This window comes from Schistocerca piceifrons, chromosome 11, assembly GCF_021461385.2.
Source record: "Schistocerca piceifrons isolate TAMUIC-IGC-003096 chromosome 11, iqSchPice1.1, whole genome shotgun sequence".
Taxonomy (NCBI): Eukaryota; Metazoa; Arthropoda; class Insecta; order Orthoptera; family Acrididae; genus Schistocerca; species Schistocerca piceifrons.
The window spans coordinates 62244026-62262229 of NC_060148.1; the positions used below are offsets into that span (position 1 = coordinate 62244026).

Sequence of the window (18204 nt, forward strand, 5' to 3'; positions counted from 1 at the left end):
GTAGCGCCTAGAACCGCTCGGCCACTCCTGAGGTCATCAGTCCCCTATAACTTAGAACTACTTAAACCTGACTAACCGAAGAACATCACACACATCCATGCCCGAGGCAGGATTCGAACCTGCGACCGTAGCGGTCGCGCGGTTCCAGACTGTAGCGCCTAGAACCGCTCGGCCACTCCTGAGGTCATCAGTCCCCTATAACTTAGAACTACTTAAACCTAACTAACCTAAGAACATCACACACGTCCATGCCCGACGCAGGATTCGAACCTGCGACCGTAGCGGTCACGTGGTTCCAGACTGTAGCGCCTAGAACCGCTCGGCCACTCCTGAGGTCATCAGTCCCCTAGAACTTAGAACTACTTAAACCTGACTAACCGAAGAACATCACACACATCCATGCCCGAGGCAGGATTCGAACCTGCGACCGTAGCGGTCACGTGGTTCCAGACTGTAGCGCCTAGAACCGCTCGGCCACTCCTGAGGTCAATAGTCCCCTAGAACTTAGAACTACTTAAACCTAACTAACCGAAGAACATCACACAGATCCATGCCCGAGGCAGGATTCGAACCGACGACCGTAGCGGTCGCGCGGTTCCAGACTGTAGCGCCTAGAGCCGCTCGGCCACTCCGGCCGGCGTGCCGTATGCCGCCGTGAATATACCGAAATGAAACTCGGTGGAATAAAAGTTAATAATTTTTGAATATTCACTTTTACTTACAAATTTTCACATTAAATGTTGAAAGTGTCCCCCTTGGTGTTGAATACACAATTCGATTCGTCTAATCATGTTTCCAAACACAAGCTGTAACATTTCTTCTCTAATAGAAGCAGTGAAAGTGGACATTGCAGTTTTCAATTCATCGATAGATTTTGGACAGTTTTAGTAGACTTGCTTTCGCTGCACCGCAGAAAAAAAGTCAGGTTGTGTCAGGTCAGGCGATCATGGAAGCTAAAGTCCCTGTGAAATTATGCGACCACAAAAACAAGCAGTGGCATTGAAACGCGAGCTGTATGCGCGGCTGCACCATCTTGTTGAAAATAACCGATCAGTATTTCACTTAACACAAGTTCTGCTATGAATGGACACAGAATATCACTGCAGTATCGTTGTGCGTTTATTGTACCGTTGAAAAATATGGGACCCACAATCCAACGTCTAGAAATTGCAACCCAAACACCTATTTTCACAGAATGAAGTGGTTCCTCATGAATACACAATATATTTGCAGTACTCCACACACGAGAATTTTGCATGAAGTGGTTCCTCATGGGCCGGCCGGAGGGGCCAAGCGGTTCTAGGCGCTACAGTCTGGAACCGCGAGACCGCTGCGGTCGCAGGTTCGAATCCTGCCTCGGGCATGGATGTGTGTGATGTCCTTAGGTTAGTTAGGTTTAAGTAGTTCTAAGTTCTAGGGCACTGATGACCTCAGAAGTTAAGTCCCATAGCGCTCAGAGCCAATTTTGGTTCCTCATGAATACACAATGGATTTGCGGCACTCCACATACGAGAATTTTGCGAGTTCAAGTACACGGATAAGTGAAACCACGCCTCATCAGTGAAAAACGTTTCATTAAGAATATCCCTTACATTTTGTTGAACGAAATTTTTGAACCATTGACAATAATGCAGTCTCCTGCCATGATCAGTATTTTCCAGTTCTTACACGACTGTCACTTTGTATGGGAAAAGTTCTAATGCCGCGCGGGATTAGCCGTGCGGTCTAGGGCGCTGCAGTCATGGACTGTACGGCTGGTCCCGGCGGAGGTTGGACTCCTCCTCCGGGCATGGGTGTGTGTGTTTGTCCTTAGGATAATTTAGGTTAAGTAGTGTGTAGCCTTAGGGACTGATGACCTTAGCAGTTACGTCCCATAAGATTTCACATACACTTGAACTTGAAATTTCAAATTTTTTCCTGTGTGGGCCGTTCCGACACTAACATCGATTTCCTGGCCGAGTTTTCTTACTGACTTGTCCGGACTCGTGGACATTTATCGGAAATATCGAGCAGTTTATCCTCAGACGAAACGCTAGTCCGACCACTTCTCGGTGTATCTGTCACTGAAACTGTACTTCGAAATTTGCTAATCAAATCTCGCACAGTATCGCGATGTGCGAGTGTTGTCAAAAATGGCTCTGAGCACTATGGGACTCAACTGCTGAGGTCATAAGTCCCCTAAACTTAGAACTAGTTAAACCTAACTAACCTAAGGACATCACACACATCCATGCCCGAGGCACGATTCAAACCCTCGACCGTAGCGGTCTCGCGGTTCCACACTGTAGCGCCCAGAATCGCTCGGCCACTCCGACCGGCTGAGTGTTGTCTCTGGGAAAACTGAATAGAATGTTTCACGAACTAGTACTGCGTATTTACCGCCAGCTTTGAGCACTTGTTCGACTAAAAACACATGTTCTTCAATGGTTAGCTTTTTAACAGTGACAAAAACGGGACAAACGAACAAAGGAACTTAGACGGCCGGTCGAGCGGTTCTAGGCGCTTCAGTCTGGATGTCCTTAGGTTAGTTAGGTTTAAGTAGTTCAGAGGTCTAGGGGACTGATGACCTCAGAAGTTAAGTCGCATAGTGCTCAGAGCCATTTGAACCATTTTTTGAACGTAACGACACACACCAACGACACTACTGAGGCTGGCTGAAATAAAGGAAACAGTGGAATGTTGGGAGCGTCCAATTGAAGGGAAGTAACCTAGGCAGGCGAACAATCGTACGGCGCGCGCGGCTATCATAGAGTGAACTGTCACTCGTGTGTTTGTGGGCCCCTTCACAGCCGCAGTCTGGTCCAGCGGTCGTTCACTTCCTGTCAGAGAGAGGCGCCCTAAGCCGGTATCACACGACGATCCGCCGCGAACGCTACTGGGCTATCGCGACAGCCATCTAGCGGTAGAGCGGGTGAAACTACGAAAATTAGCAGACACATTATCTGCACGCAGGAATAGAGAGCAGTTCTAAACTGCCGTCAATCCGCGCATGCGCAGTAGGCAGCGACAATTTGCGCATGCGCATAAGGGTGTACCACGGTGATTCCTGCTTTTCGTTTGGTTATTGTTAGGTGTCTAGTGGCTAATTTCGGACGTTCGTGTTGGAGATTTATCGCGTTGGGGATCTTCTGCATTTTTTTCAGTAAACAGGTTTCACAAATGCAGAAAAGAAACTTTTTTTTTGCAGCAGTCTCTTATACAGGGTGTTACAAAAAGGTACGGCCAAACTTTCAGGAAACATTCCTCACACACTAATACAGAAAAGATGTTTTGTGGACATGTGTCCGGAAACGCTTAATTTCCATGTTAGAGCTCATTTTAGTTTCGTCAGTATGTACTGTACTTCCTCGATTCACCGGCATGATTTCATACGGGATACTCTACCTGTGCTGCTAGAACATGTGCCTTTACAAGTACGACACAACATGTGGTTCATGCACGATGGAGCTCCTGCACATTTCAGTCGAAGTGTTCGTACGCTTCTCGACAACAGATTCGGTGACCGATGGATTGGTAGAGGCGGACCAATTCCGTCGCCTCCACGCTCTCCTGACCTCAACCCTCTCGACTTTCATTTATGGCGGCATTTGAAAGCTCTTGTCTACGCAACCCCGGTACCAAATGTAGAGACTCTTCGTGCGCTTATTGTGGACGGCTGTGATACAATAGGCCATTCTCCAGGGCTGCATCAGCGCATCAGGGATTCCATGCGACGGAGGGTGGATGCATGTATCCTCGCTAATGGAGGACAATTTTCAACATTTCCTGTAACAAAGTGTTTGAAGTCACGCTTATACGTTCTGTGCTGTGTGTTTCCATTCCATGATTAATGTGATTCGAAGAGAAGTAATAAAATGAGCTCTAACATGGAAAGTAAGCGTTTCCGGACACATGTCCACATAACATATTTTCTTTCTTTGTGTGTGAGGAATGTTTCCTGAAAGTTTGGCCGTACCTTTTTGTAACACCCTGTATACTAGCTGTTCGAGAAAGGATTTTTTCTATTGATAGGTTTCTATTCTAGAAATGAAATGGAACAGAGAGGAATTAAGCGTCTGAAATCAGGCATACAGCGAGGAAATTGTTTCCTTCTGAGTAATATGCATATAACATTATACGGCGATTTTCGATATGTATCGTAATGCCTTAGTTCACAAAAGTTCAGGTTTGATTTAATTGCACCTCTTGCTTGATTTCAACATGCCAGAAAAGAGAAACTGGGAGTGAAAGGGAGAAAGTCCTTGCAGTTTGTCCCAGTGCGACAGACGAGGACTGCAAAATTCTGAGAATAGTCCAAACTTGGAAAAATAACACAAGGTCACCTAAGTATTGGTCATTTAATGTGTTGCAAATTGCAGTGCATACATCCACAACAACTTTTGAAATGGTGGGCTGTGCTATTCTGTGGCTAAAAGCCAGACTTTTAAAAGATTCCCCATTCGCCACGAAACGTAATGTTACAACCTGCCAGCAACATAACAAGGCGTTCACCGGTATTTTATTAGTAATCTAGGTCGGTATGATCACAAAACATAACCATATAATTCTTACTCTCTAGAAGGTGAGATAGCCTCCCTCATGACTGTGTCACACTTTCTGTTTCCATCTTCTATAATAGACAGCAGCTTCTCGAAACAGGCCGTGTCCATCTTGCGGTTCTTCGGGTCTCAGTTCTTTCATTAACAGTGAATATATTTCCCTGCCTTCCATCCTCCTTGTCAGCCAGGGTCGATCCCAACAACGTCTGACTTTTCGTTTTCGTCGCCGTTCTGCCCTAATCCGAAGATTTACTGTCACTGCCAGGACAGTAGCTCCAAAAACAAGTGGATCCTCCATGTGCAATATGCTGTATAAATGTAAATTTCGATATACATACACCTGTGTAATCAAGTGTCGTAATGTAAAACTGTTGCGTCTGTAATTCGGAACAGTACTAACCTACATTAGAGAAAATCTATTACTTAACACATAATGGTAGAAAAGAATTTCTTTATAAACAGGAACCTTGAGTTCACAAATAATTTGAACGTATGACGCTTCAGTATATCATACAGTCGCCCTTGAGTTGCGCGCGGTAGAACGAACGACTCTTTTTAGGCTAGGCGCAAATTGAGTCGCGTATAGCGCGACGCAGCGCAGTGCGCCTTTTTGTGACGTCACACAGGGTCAAATGGGGCCGCGGCGGAAACTGGGACGCGACGCGACTGGGACGCGACGCGCGCCTGCGCCAGGGGAAATTTGAGGCGGGAAGCGGAAAAGTAGCCCGGCTATGTGCTCACATCGGCACGGCGCATATGAGCAGTGGTAGTATTGCCCACGAGATGAATTTTGCCTTATTGTGTACTACATTTCATTGCCTTTGGGTAGTGTTTCGTTTTTCGCCAATTAGACGCTCCAGCTTTCTTCGTTAGTACGTTATACTTTTCTGTTATTTATATCTGTATTGATCTGTTTTGTTTTTATTCTGTCAAGAAAAATGCATACTTCAGTAACAGGTGAGCCGTTTGCCGCTGGAATTGAATCATATGCCTCCACGATGTTTTCAGATCGCAAGAACGGACAGAGGGTAGTGAATAAGGAAGCAAGAAGTATTATAAAATCATGTGATTAAGAAGCAGGGCATGAAAGTAAAACAACGTTATCTTCTCGCTGCCTAGTATGTTGGAGTAACTGTACGATCTGTTACAAAAATTTGGAAAGGGGTAATTTCCTGGTAAAAAGCGTCCAAGGTCTGAAGTATAGAAGTCTCACTATGATTACTTGGATATGGCTCTGAGCACTATGGGACTTGACTTATGGCCGGCCGGAGTGGCCGTGCGGTTCTAGGCGCTACCGTCTAGAGCCGAGCAACCGCTACGGTCGCAGGTTCGAATCCTGCCTCGGGCATCGATGTGTGTGATGTCCTTAGGTTAGTTAGGTTTAATTAGTTCTAAGTTCTAGGCGACTGATGACCTCAGAAGTTAAGTCGCATAGTGCTCAGAGCCACTTGTACTTAACTTATGAGACCATTAGTCCCCAGACTGTAGCGCCTACAACCGCTCGGCCATCCCGGCCGGCGCTTGGATATGGATGTAATAATGTGCACGGCCACACTGTACTACATGCATGTGAACATCACATTTTCACTACAAGCTAGAAACAGTTGAAAAGCAGTCACAAATGACAATGTTTTAATTGGTTCGCCATGATGAGAAAAAATATGATGAGAAAAAACATATCAATTGTTACATGCACATTACCAGCATTAATAAACTAATTACACAACAACAGGCTACACAAATGAAGAAAATGGTCGGTATTATTACGAAAGTAGGAATATCCTAAAAGAGTGTTATGGTTAGATATACTTAATTTGTTGAAATGTGCTGCTGACAAAGGCAGATCTACTTTCACGACACTGTTTTTCGAACGCCATCTCACAAGGCACACATGGTTAGCTTGTGCATTCCTGTCGCGCGCATTATCCTCAGCTGCTGACAATACACTGACCATTGTGTTGTGCGACAGATCAATTGTTTATTTGTCTCAATAACAACTAGTTTATTCGCGATCACACACTGTCAGTTTGGCAAGCCGTAGGTGAGTAACCAGCATCTGGCATGCGCCAATCATTCCGCCTGAAGAAACGCTCGTCATTGTCTTAATACTGCTCAGATCAAGAGAAGGAAGAAAATCCTTTCGTAAGTTTCCATTCCAGTCGCTCAGTGTTAAAAATACGATGGGTTACGGGGATTCCACCAAAATTCCAACAGAATTGGCAATCTATTTTTGTGTTAGTGGTTAACCTTTTCTGATTCGAAGAAGCATCACCATTTATGAGTAACGGCCACATTCCTCTTCATGACAGGTTTAATTGTACTTCCTTTGCCACAGTGTAATTTGCCAAACTCACCTCACTGTAGCTATTGCGACAGAATTATGAAACGGAGTGCCTCATTAAAGAAGTAATTGGCAATCATAGAGCTCAATAACTTAGGAGAAACGCTATAGCGTCGGTTTGCAGTAACATAAGAGAAAAAATTTCATATTTATTTTCATACTTGGCAAAATATTCTTCTCCTTGTGTGCTATCATTACCCACACTTTCGTTTCGATGTCTCGAGCGGTTTAGGAGATATGAGAGATGTTGCGAGTATTTCATTCTCGCGGGCGTGAGATCGGAAGTGAGCGCGCTACATAGGTTCCATTTTCTCGAGATCGGAGACAAATAGAGACCTCCTCCCAAGTCTAAAGAAAAATTCAACATGTTAGCTAAATTTCATACGCAACAACATACGGTGTAATACGCACCAAACGCAAAATCATAGCGACCCCTAATTTTCGTTGCAAACTTTTTGAGTTTTGCGTAGTATCTTACTAAAATGAGTACATGACAATAAGAATGGCCATTAGCGAGGTGATGGGCACTTCGCCACGAAGCTGACATATAATGCTACAAGTACGGCAAATAAAATATTTTCAGTGAATAGTTTCTGTAAAATCGTTTGAGGAAGATACCAGGTTGCGCGCGCTTCGGTTCTGTCAGCGCAGAGCGCCGCCAGTCGGCGCGTGCGAAGTACGGTGTACGCCTCGCAATATGCGCTGCACCCGCGCGACCCGTGCGGCACGTGCATGTCGCGCTGTAGTGTCGTGTCACGTCACACGCGCTATGCGCTACTCAATTTGCGCCTAGCTTTACAAGACATCAGGACATAGACATATATTTTCTTTCCGCGTGTACAGTCTGCTGCTGCTGCGCACACGCGCTAGGTATATCCTGCGCGGATGGTGTAATTAGGGGCGGGCAGGAATCCTGCACGTGTGCGATGCACTTGCAGGCGTGCAGTTAACAGGTGTTCTGCGCGCACACAGGGGCAAGCTGGCCACCCGCTTCTCTTCACTCCCCACCATACCGTCTCTCCGCTTCTTCCCCTGTAATTCGTTTTGTTTCCTGGCCTGCTTTATTAAATGAAGGGATAAGGTTAGTAGGAGTGCTTGAAAGAAAATGGTTCAAATGGCTCTGAGCACTATGGGACTTAACATCTGAGGTCATCAGTCGCCTAGGACTTAGAACTACTTAAACCTAACTAACCTAAGGACATCACACACATGCATGCCCGAGGCAGGATTCGAACCTGCGACCGTAGCAGTCACGCGGTTCCAGACTGCAGTGTCTAGAACCGCACGGCCACCGCGGCCGGCTGCTTGAAAGAAATCGTGGTTTGAAAGAGAACATATTACCTACGATACGTTTTATTTAATTATCACAGGTCGAGTTTACAATACGTTTAATGTCTGGAACAAAATTTCTACGTAAGACAAACGCAAACTGTTATGTAAATTTTCATTACTGATGTTTGCTCTTAACCGAGTCTTATTAATTTTCATAACAGAAAAAAATCTGTCACAAACGTATGTCAAGCCAAACATATTATCTTCGCGGCTTCACGATGGAGACGAGGAAACTCTTGCTGTGGAAAGTCGTGATAAAGATCTATTAAACGTCTTGCGAAAAGGAACTTGTCTCTCAGACGAGAATTATGCTGTAAAATCCACAGTGCAGATCTATTAACTCCATTTGCAAACTGGGATGAATATCATCTACAGATATAGCAAATTGTCTCGAGAACTATTCAAAACCTTGGGATAAGTATGATATATCCCCAAATCGCTTGAGAAATTACTCTTATATTGCACTAAGTACGGGAACATATTGAAATTTATTATAATGGCGTTCAATATTAAACTTCCGCTGACCAGCGAGAATACTGTCACATGTTATACATTTCGAATTTTCACGTCTTTGCACAAAGAAAAAAAATGATTCTCCCATCCCTTTTTAAAAGATAGCAAATCTCCACCTCTGCGTTTCCTTGATTCACTCTGCATTTTCCGTTTCTTGAAATACAACGTTCACAACGTAGTGGTCGCTTCTCATCAACGTCCACAGCTTAGCCCGGTACTACACTGCCGCAACCTGCCGGCTGTCGCCACTGCCCCGTTTGACGACTGCACGCGAGCAGCACACGTGCAGCGCTGTGCGCTCACGAGCCGCGTGCGACGTTTGCCCGCCCCTGGCTGTAATAGGTCGGAAGTGAGCCAGTCTGTAGTTACAGGTATGCTCGTTAGGGGCGTTGGTGCATAGGTGTACGGTTTAGGCACATCGTGTAACACGGGCTTTACTCACACAGACGGAGTTGACGTCGGCCTCGTGGCCCAGGAACATCTGCCGGCACTTGTCCTCGCTCAGGTCCCACAGCTTGCAGGTGCGGTCCACCGAGCCGGTCACGTAGTTCTTGCAGTCCGGGGACAGCGAGATGGACACCACGTCCCCGCAGTGGCCCTGGAAATCCATCTTGCGCTTCCCGGCCTCCAGGTCCCACAGGCATCTGCAACACCACACATTAGACAAACTTCAACTGTGATTCCTCAGTTTCTCCCGGCGTATTTGTTGCTCGAACAGTCCACAGGTGTACTGCCGATTCATGGTGTCCAACGAGCACAATATTTCGGCGGTCGGCAACGCTTATACACGACAACGAGTGTCTGTCGCAGTTGTTAGATCGGTTACTGCTGCTACAATGGCAAGTGACTTTGAGCATGGTGTTATAGTCGGCGCAGGAGCGATGGGACACAGCATCTCCGAGGTAGCTATGAAATGGCGATTTTCCCGTACGACTATTTTACGAGTACGAATATCAGAAATCCGGTAAAACATCAAATCTCCGACACCGGTGCGGCCGGAGAAAGATCCTGCAAGAACGGGACCAACGACGACTGAAGAGACACAAGCGCAACCCTTGCGCAAATTGCTGCAGATTTCGGCGCTGGGCCATCAACAAGTGTCAGTGTGCAAACCACTGAAAGAAACATCGTCGATATGGGCTTTCGGAGCTGAAGACCCATCATGTACCGTTGATGACTGCACGAAACAGCGTCATGCCTCACCTCGGCCAGTCGACATTGGACTGTTGATGACTGGAAACATGTTGCCTGGTCGGACGAGTGTCGTTTGAAATTGTATCGAGCCGATGAACGTGTATGGGTAAGGGGACCGCAAGAATCCATGGACCCTGCATGTCAGCAGGTGACTGATGGAGCTGATGGAGGCTCACTAATGGTGTGGGGCAGGTGTAGTTGGAGTGATCTGGGACTCCTGATACGTCTAGACACGACTTTGCCGGGTGACACGTACGTAAGCATCCTGTCTGATCAGCTGCATCCATTCACGTCCACTGTGCATTCCGATTGACTTGGGCATTTCCAGCAGGACAATGCGATATCCCACACGTCCAGAATTGCTACAGAGTGGCTCCAGGAACACTCTTCTGAGTCATAGACTTCCGCTGGCCAATCTCCCCAGACATGAACATTATTGAGCATATCTGGGACACCTTGCAAGTGTTGTTCAAGAAGAGATCTCCACCCCGTTGTAGTCTTGCGAATTTATGGACAGCCCTGCAGGATTCGTGGTGTCAACTCCTTAATCACTCAGACATTACTCGAGTCCATGCGACGTCGTGTTGTGGCACTTCTCCGTGCTCACTGGGGCCCTACACGATATGAGAAAGGTGTACCAATTTCTTTGGCTCTTCAGTGTATATTACTTCTTGTTACGGAATGAGTGGGGACTATGTATGTACCCCTTGAATGGTGTTGCTTCTTGCAACTGAGTATGCTTTGTACACTACTGGAAATGGAAAAAAGAACACATTGACACCGGTGTGTCAGACCCACCATACTTGCTCCGGACACTGCGAGAGGGCTGTACAAGCAATGATCACACGCACGGCACAGCGGACACACCAGGAACCGCGGTGTTGGCCATCGAATGGCGCTAGCTGCGCAGCATTTGTGCACCGCCGCCGTCAGTGTCAGCCAGTTTGCCGTGGCATACGGAGCTCCATCGCAGTCTTTAACACTGGTAGCATGCCGCGACAGCGTGGACGTGAACCGTATGTGCAGTTGACGGACTTTGAGCGAGGGCGTATAGTGGGCATGCGGGAGGCCGGGTGGACGTACCGCCGAATTGCTCAACACGTGGGGCGTGAGGTCTCCACAGTACATCGATGTTGTCGCCAGTGGTCGGCGGAAGGTGCACGTGCCCGTCGACCAGGGACCGGACCGCAGCGACGCACGGATGCACGCCAAGACCGTAGGATCCTACGCAGTGCCGTAGGGGACCGCACCGCCACATCCCAGCAAATTAGGGACACTGTTGCTCCTGGGGTATCGGCGAGGACCATTCGCAACCGTCTCCATGAAGCTGGGCTACGGTCCCGCACACCGTTAGGCCGTCTTCCGCTCACGCCCCAACATCGTGCAGCCCGCCTCCAGTGGTGTCGCGACAGGCGTGAATGGAGGGACGAATGGAGACGTGTCGTCTTCAGCGATGAGAGTCGCTTCTGCCTTGGTGCCAATGATGGTCGTATGCGTGTTTGGCGCCGTGAGTGAGCGCCACAATCAGGACTGCATACGACCGAGGCACACAGGGCCAACACCCGGCATCATGGTGTGGGGAGCGATCTCCTACACTGGCCGTACACCACTGGTGATCGTCGAGGGGACACTGAATAGTGCACGGTACATCCAAACTGTCATCGAACCCATCGTTCTAACATTCCTAGACCGGAAGGGAACTTGCTGTTCCAACAGGACAATGCACGTCCGCATGTATCCCGTGCCACCCAACGTGCTCTAGAAGGTGTAAGTCAACTACCCTGGCCAGCAAGATCTCCGGATCTGTCCCCCATTGAGCATGTTTGGGACTGGATGAAGCGTCGTCTCAAGCGGTCTGCACGTCCAGCACGAACGCTGGTCCAACTGAGGTGCCAGGTGGAAATGGCATGGCAAGCCGTTCCACAGGACTACATCCAGCATCTCTACGATCGTCTCCATGGGAGAATAGCAGCCTGCATTGCTGCGAAAGGTGGATATACACTGTACTAGCGCCGACATTGTGCATGCTCTGTTGCCTGTGTCTATGTGCCTGTGGTTCTGTCAGTGTGATCATGTGATGTATCTGACCCCAGGAATGTGTCAATAAAGTTTCCCCTTCCTGGGACAATGAATTCACGGTGTTCTTATTTCAATTTCCAGGAGTGTATATATATATATATATATATATATATATATATATATATATATATATATATATACTTTCAGGAAACATTCCTCACACACAAATAAAGAAAATATGTTATGTGGACATGTGTCCGGAAACGCTTAATTTCCATGTTAGAGCTCATTTTAGTTTCGTCAGTATGTACTGTACTTCCTCGATTCACCGCCAGTTGGCCCAATTGAAGGAAGGTAATGTTGACTTCGGTGCTTGTGTTGACATGCGACTCGTTGCTCTACAGTACTAGCATCAAGCACATCAGTACGTAGCATCAACAGGTTAGTGTTCATCACAAACGTGGTTTTGCAGTCAGTGCAATGTTTACAAATGCGGAGTTGGCAGATGTCCATTTGATGTACGGATTAGCACGGGACAATAGCCGTGGCGCGGTACGTTTGTATCGAGACAGATTTCCAGAACGAAGGTGTCCCGACAGGAGGACGTTCGAAGCAATTGACCGGCGTCTTATGGAGCACGGAACATTCCACCCTATGACTCGCGACTGGGGAGGACCTAGAACGACGAGGACACCTGCAATGGACGAGGCAATTCTTCGTGCAGTTGACGATAACCCTAATGTCAGCGTCAGAGAAGTTGCTGCTGTACAAGGTAACGTTGACCACGTCACTGTATGGAGAGTGCTACGGGAGAACCAGTTGTTTCCGTACCATGTGCAGGCACTATCAGCAGCTGATTGGCCTCCACGGGTACACTTCTGCGAATGGTTCATCCGACAATGTGTCAATCCTCATTTCAGTGCAAATGTTCTCTTTACGGATGAGGCTTCTTTCCGACGTGATCAAATTGTAAATTTTCACAATCAACGTGTGTGGGCTGACGAGAATCCGCACGCAATTGTGCAATCACGTCATCAACACAGATTTTCTGCGAACGTTTGGGCAGGCATTGTTGGTGATGTGTCGATTGGGCCCATTTGTTCTTCCACCTACGCTCAATGGAGCACGTTATCATGATTTCATACGGGATACTCTACCTGTGCTGCTAGAACATGTGCCTTTACAAGTACGACACAACATGTGGTTCATGCACAATGGAGCTCCTGAACATTTCAGTCCAAGTGTTCGTACGTTTCTCAACGACAGCTTTGGTGACCAATGGATTAGTAGAGGCGGACCAATTCCGTGGCCTCCACGCTCTCCTGACCTCAACCCTCTTGACTTTCATTGATGGGGGCATTTGAAAGCTCTTGTCTACGCAACCCCGGTACCAAATGTAGAGACTTCGTGCTCGTATTGTGGACGGCTGTGATACAATACGCCATTCTCCAGGACTGCATCAGCGCCTCAGGGATTCTGTGCGATGGAGGGTGGATGCACGTATCCTCGCTAACGGAGGACATTTTGAACATTTCCTGTAACAAAGTGTTTGAAGTCACGCTGGTACGTTCTGTTGCTGTGTGTTTCCATTCCATGATTAATGTGATTTGAAAAGAAGTAATAAAATGAGCTCTAACATGGAAAGTAAGCGTTTCCGGACACATGTCCACATAACATATTTTCTTTCTTTGTGTGTGAGGAATGTTTCCTGAAAGTTTGGCCGTACCTTTTTGTAACACCCTGTATATGAAGATCGTATCTGTTCTTTCAGATATGTCTGTAAGAACAGATACCATCTTCATATATATATATATTTCAGGACATTGGTAGTGGTCGACGAGAGCAAACTCCGATCGGACTATCACGGTGGAAGAGGGAAATTTAAGGACCTAGATCGGTGTCTGTGGTTACGTTGTTAGTGCCCTGCAGTTCGATCTTTCCGGTGGAGCATTGTGGTTTTCGGGAAGCTTAATTGTAGCCCAAAGTTGAGTATAGTTCCATTTTACCTTCTCCTCCGTGAATCCCCTCTACCTGGTAGCACCTTTCGGTGTGCTCGTGTCCATCACTAATTTTCAACGTAAAAATTGTAACGGCTACATGTTAAGACTATTTAATATCCGATTATTATACAGAGTGATTCAAAAAGAATACCACAACTTTAGGAATTTAAAACTCTGCAACGACAAAAGGCAGAGCTAAGCACTATCTGTCGGCGAATTAAGGGAGCTATAAAGTTTCATTTAGTTGTACATTTGTTCGCTTGAGGCGCTGTTGACTAGGCGTCAGCGTCAGTTGATGCTAAGATGGCGACCGCTCAACAGAAAGCTTTTTGTGTTATTGAGTACGGCAGAAGTGAATCGACGACAGTTGTTCAGCGTGCATTTAGAACGAAGTATGGTGTTAAACCTCCTCATAGGTGGTGTATTAAACGTTGGTATAAACAGTTTACAGAGAATGGGTGTTTGTGCAAAGGGAAAAGTTCTGGACGGCCGAGAACGAGGGATGAAAATGTAGCACGCATCCAGCAAGCATTTGTTCGCAGCCCAGGAAAATCGACTCGCAGAGCTAGCAGAGAGCTGCAAATTCCACAACCAACTGTATAGAGAGTCCTACGAAAAAGGTTACCTGAACGTCAACTACCCGAGGCGATGGATCGGCCGCCAGGCAGCCCAAGACAGAGCACTTCATCACTGGCCTCCAAGGAGCCCTGATCTTACTCCATGCGATTTTTTCTTATGGGGGTATGTTAAGGATATGGTGTTTCGGCCACCTCTCCCAGCCACCATTGACGATTTGAAACGAGAAATAACAGCAGCTATCCAAACTGTTACACCTGATATGCTAGAGAGAGTGTGGAACGAGTTGGAGTATCGGGTTGATATTGCTCGTGTGTCTGGAGGGGGCCATATTGAACATCTCTGAACTTGTTTTTGAGTGAAAAAAAACCTTTTTAAATACTCTTTGTAATGATGTATAACAGAAGGTTATATTATGTTTCTTTCATTAAATACACATTTTTAAAGTTGTGGTATTCTTTTTGAATCACCCTGTATTCTGGCCGTGAAATGTATGTGACCCTCGTACCTGTGAGTAGTACTAAGATGAACATTATGTTAATTAGTGAAAATTGCTTGAGTAAATTTTGAGACATCTGGGTCTGTCACATTTAAATGCGTTAATGTTCCAGTGTGAGTACTGCAGCTGGTTCTGTAGGCCGGCTGAATTTTATTATAATCGTGTTACTCTTGGTTTCATTAACAGCATTGGTTGTAATAAAGAAGTGTTTGGCAACTGGTTATGTGTTTACTTCCGATGAGTCGAAAGGAATGACGCATCATTATCTACTGGAAAACGTAACATGCTCTCAATCTTAGGTGACATAGTACTGTGATGACTGTGCCATTTCTCTGGCGCGTTGCGTATCCGGCACTATCGATAGCGGCTTGTATTTCTGTTTCCGTCTGGTTCGGCTTGCCCAGACGCTGAGGTGGTTGCTGCCCTCTGGAGCGTTTTTCGCGGCGCGCCCGGCTCGGCAGCTGGGTTCGCACCGAGCTGGTGGTTGGTACCTTGCCTTCCGCCCCGGCACGGAGTTGTGGTCTCGTTGTTGGCGGGCCTCGTTGATTTGGGCGCTGGGCAGTGTGGCGTGTTGATGATGTGGTGTAGCTGACAACTGATGGATTCCCGCACGCAATCGCTAGACGTTCTCCGCCTCTGAAAAGGGTGCCACGATATCGCTTGTGTTTCCGTACTCAGGAGTTGTAAGGCCTGAAGGCCAGTTTTTGTGTGTGTTTGCTCTGTCCGGTCTGCGTCTCCGGGTTCGTTTCACCTTGCTTCCCCTTACTTCAGCTTGTTCATATTTTCTGCGTGCTTCGGTTTTAGCCAGGTCTGGGTGTCGAGTTTTCTGCTGGTCTGTACCCGGTCGTCGTCCCTGTTTTCCCGCCCGGGGGGCAGCCCTATCTGTTGGTGGGAATTATTTGGCAGTGTGTGTTTGCCGTGGACCCGGTGTGCTCACGCGCCCTGATTCTGCGTTGAAATTGCTGTGGTCAGGCTGGAGCGTGTGTTGTTGGTTTTCTGGCTTGCTGGGGACTGCGCGCGCGCCTGTTCTGTTTTGTGATGTGGCAGCAGTCTGATATTTTTATGTGTGCTTGTTAAGTTGCTAGCAATTGCTTTTAGCCTCGTGCTTACTTATTTTATTTAAATTGCTGGGCATTGTCATTTGTCTGTCCTTTTATTTATTTGTTGTGCCAGTTAGCCCTAAGATGATGTCAGACCTTGGTATCTGTCAACCTTATTTTGGCTACTAGCGCTCAGGTGCAATATTGCCGGGCTTATCCCGGATTTGTCATTAATTGAGAGCTTTTTATACTGTATTTTAGTAGAAGTTTGGCAAGTGACCTTGCGTATGGTATTTATTGTGTTTACCCCCCCCCCCCCCTTTCTTCCTCCTTCGTGTAAACTCATTTTGGCAAGATTGCAAGGTGGCCTGTGTAAATTTGCCCGCTGCTGTAGTCGTAACATGTTTTGGCCGGCAAGCGGCCCATGTTGGCGAGAGTTTGTATGTGTTTGCGCTGTTAATGTTGAACCTTGCCGTACATATATTTACTCATGTACGTGTTGTGTTAAGGATTTTAGGGCAATTTTAGCTGAGATACCTGTTGAAAATTTTATCACTCTTTAAAGAAGGTATAGGAAGGAGTAACTTCAACTGAAAATTTAATTGTTAATTACACATTTGTGCTTCACATTTAAAAATTTAACTGTATTAGGTGAAAGTATGTAGTTTAATGCACAACGATTATTTGTCAAAGTATCAAATTGTAAAGTTTGTTTGTCAGTGATTCAAACGACACAAATAAGTTTCTCTGTTCACATTTCACATTTTTATTACCTCATACTGTAAGCAGTTTGATTGTTTGTGTCACTGTAATTTGTAAACAATAGTGTAATTCATTACAATTAATTAATTGTTTCGGGGAAATACACCTTCTATTGTATGTCCTCTTTTCATTAACCGAATCCCATCCAAATCGTCCGCTCAATTATAAACGAGAGTGATGAAAATTCCTGACATTAATTTTGCTGCATGAGCTATGTGCGGCATAAAACCGCACTGCTGGAATTTCACCAACTAGTTCAAAATGGAAGCCACTGAAGATATCACAGTTAGTCGTCTGGTAATCTCTGAACTTCTTCCATCCGAGGACAGCGGTACATTTCAGTACTGCCACTCTGATACAGAGGCGATCAACAATAGAATCCCAAGCCGGGGGGGGGGGGGGGGGGATTTAAATCGGCCGGCCGCCCTCAGGAGCTCAGTTCGTCAGCGCACCTGACGGTGGCAACATGTCTGATCGCCGGAATATTGTGCCCGTTGGACACTATGGACCGGCAGTACACCTGTGGACTGTTAGAGCAACCTTCAACTGCTTACGTGTGGCCATTATAAAGCACAAACAACACTGCCTTAGTGCACGTTTGTTAAAAACTGCCTGACATGACATGACGCCGAAGGTCGATCCATTGAATTGTGTTCCTGATTACGTTTTCATGTGCCTACTGCAATCTCCGAATTGTACGGTGAATATGTTGATCATACTATGGTTTATTTTCCATGCATACATAATATTTGCTGGCATAAATGATTCTGCATCATTTGCAATTTGCAATTTGTACAGAAACCAGATGACAGTTATAAGAGTCGAGGGACATGAAAGGGAAGCAGTGGTTGGGAAGGGACTGAGACAGGGTTGTAGCCTTTCCCCGATGTTATTCAATCTGTATATTGAGCAAGCAGTGAAGTCATTGTAACTCTGTCAGAGACAGCAAAGGACTTGGAAGAGCAGTTGAACGGAATGGATACTCTTGAAGGGAGGATATAAGATGAACACCAACAAAAGCAAAACGAGGATAGTGGAATGTAGTCTAATTAAGTCGCGTGATGCTGAGGGAATTAGATTAGGAAATCAAACACTTAAAGTAGTAAAGGAGTTTTGCTATATGGGGAGCAAAATAACTGATGATGGTCGAAGTAGAGAGGATATAAAATGTAGACTGGCAATGCAAGGAAAGCGTTTCTGAAGAAGAGGAATTTGTTAACATCGAGTATAGATATAAGTGTCTGGATGTCGTTTCTGAAAGTATTTGTATGGAGTGTAGCCATGTATGGAAACATGGACGATAAATAGTTTGAACAAGAAGAGAATAGAAGCTTTCGAAATGTGGTGCTGCAGAAGAATGCTGAAGATTAGATGTGTAGATCACATAACT

The 18204-nt window shown here is 46.3% G+C and overlaps 1 protein-coding gene across 1 annotated transcript in view; it reads right to left on the reverse strand.

The window, feature by feature from the left end:
- LOC124720315 (guanine nucleotide-binding protein subunit beta-2) overlaps nt 1–18204 on the reverse strand; it is a 144814-nt gene that overhangs the window by 22896 nt on the left and 103714 nt on the right. The window contains exon 6 of the mRNA XM_047245620.1: nt 9167–9368. Within this exon, the coding sequence (XP_047101576.1) occupies nt 9167–9368 (202 nt within the window). The remainder of the gene's footprint in view (nt 1–9166; nt 9369–18204) is intronic.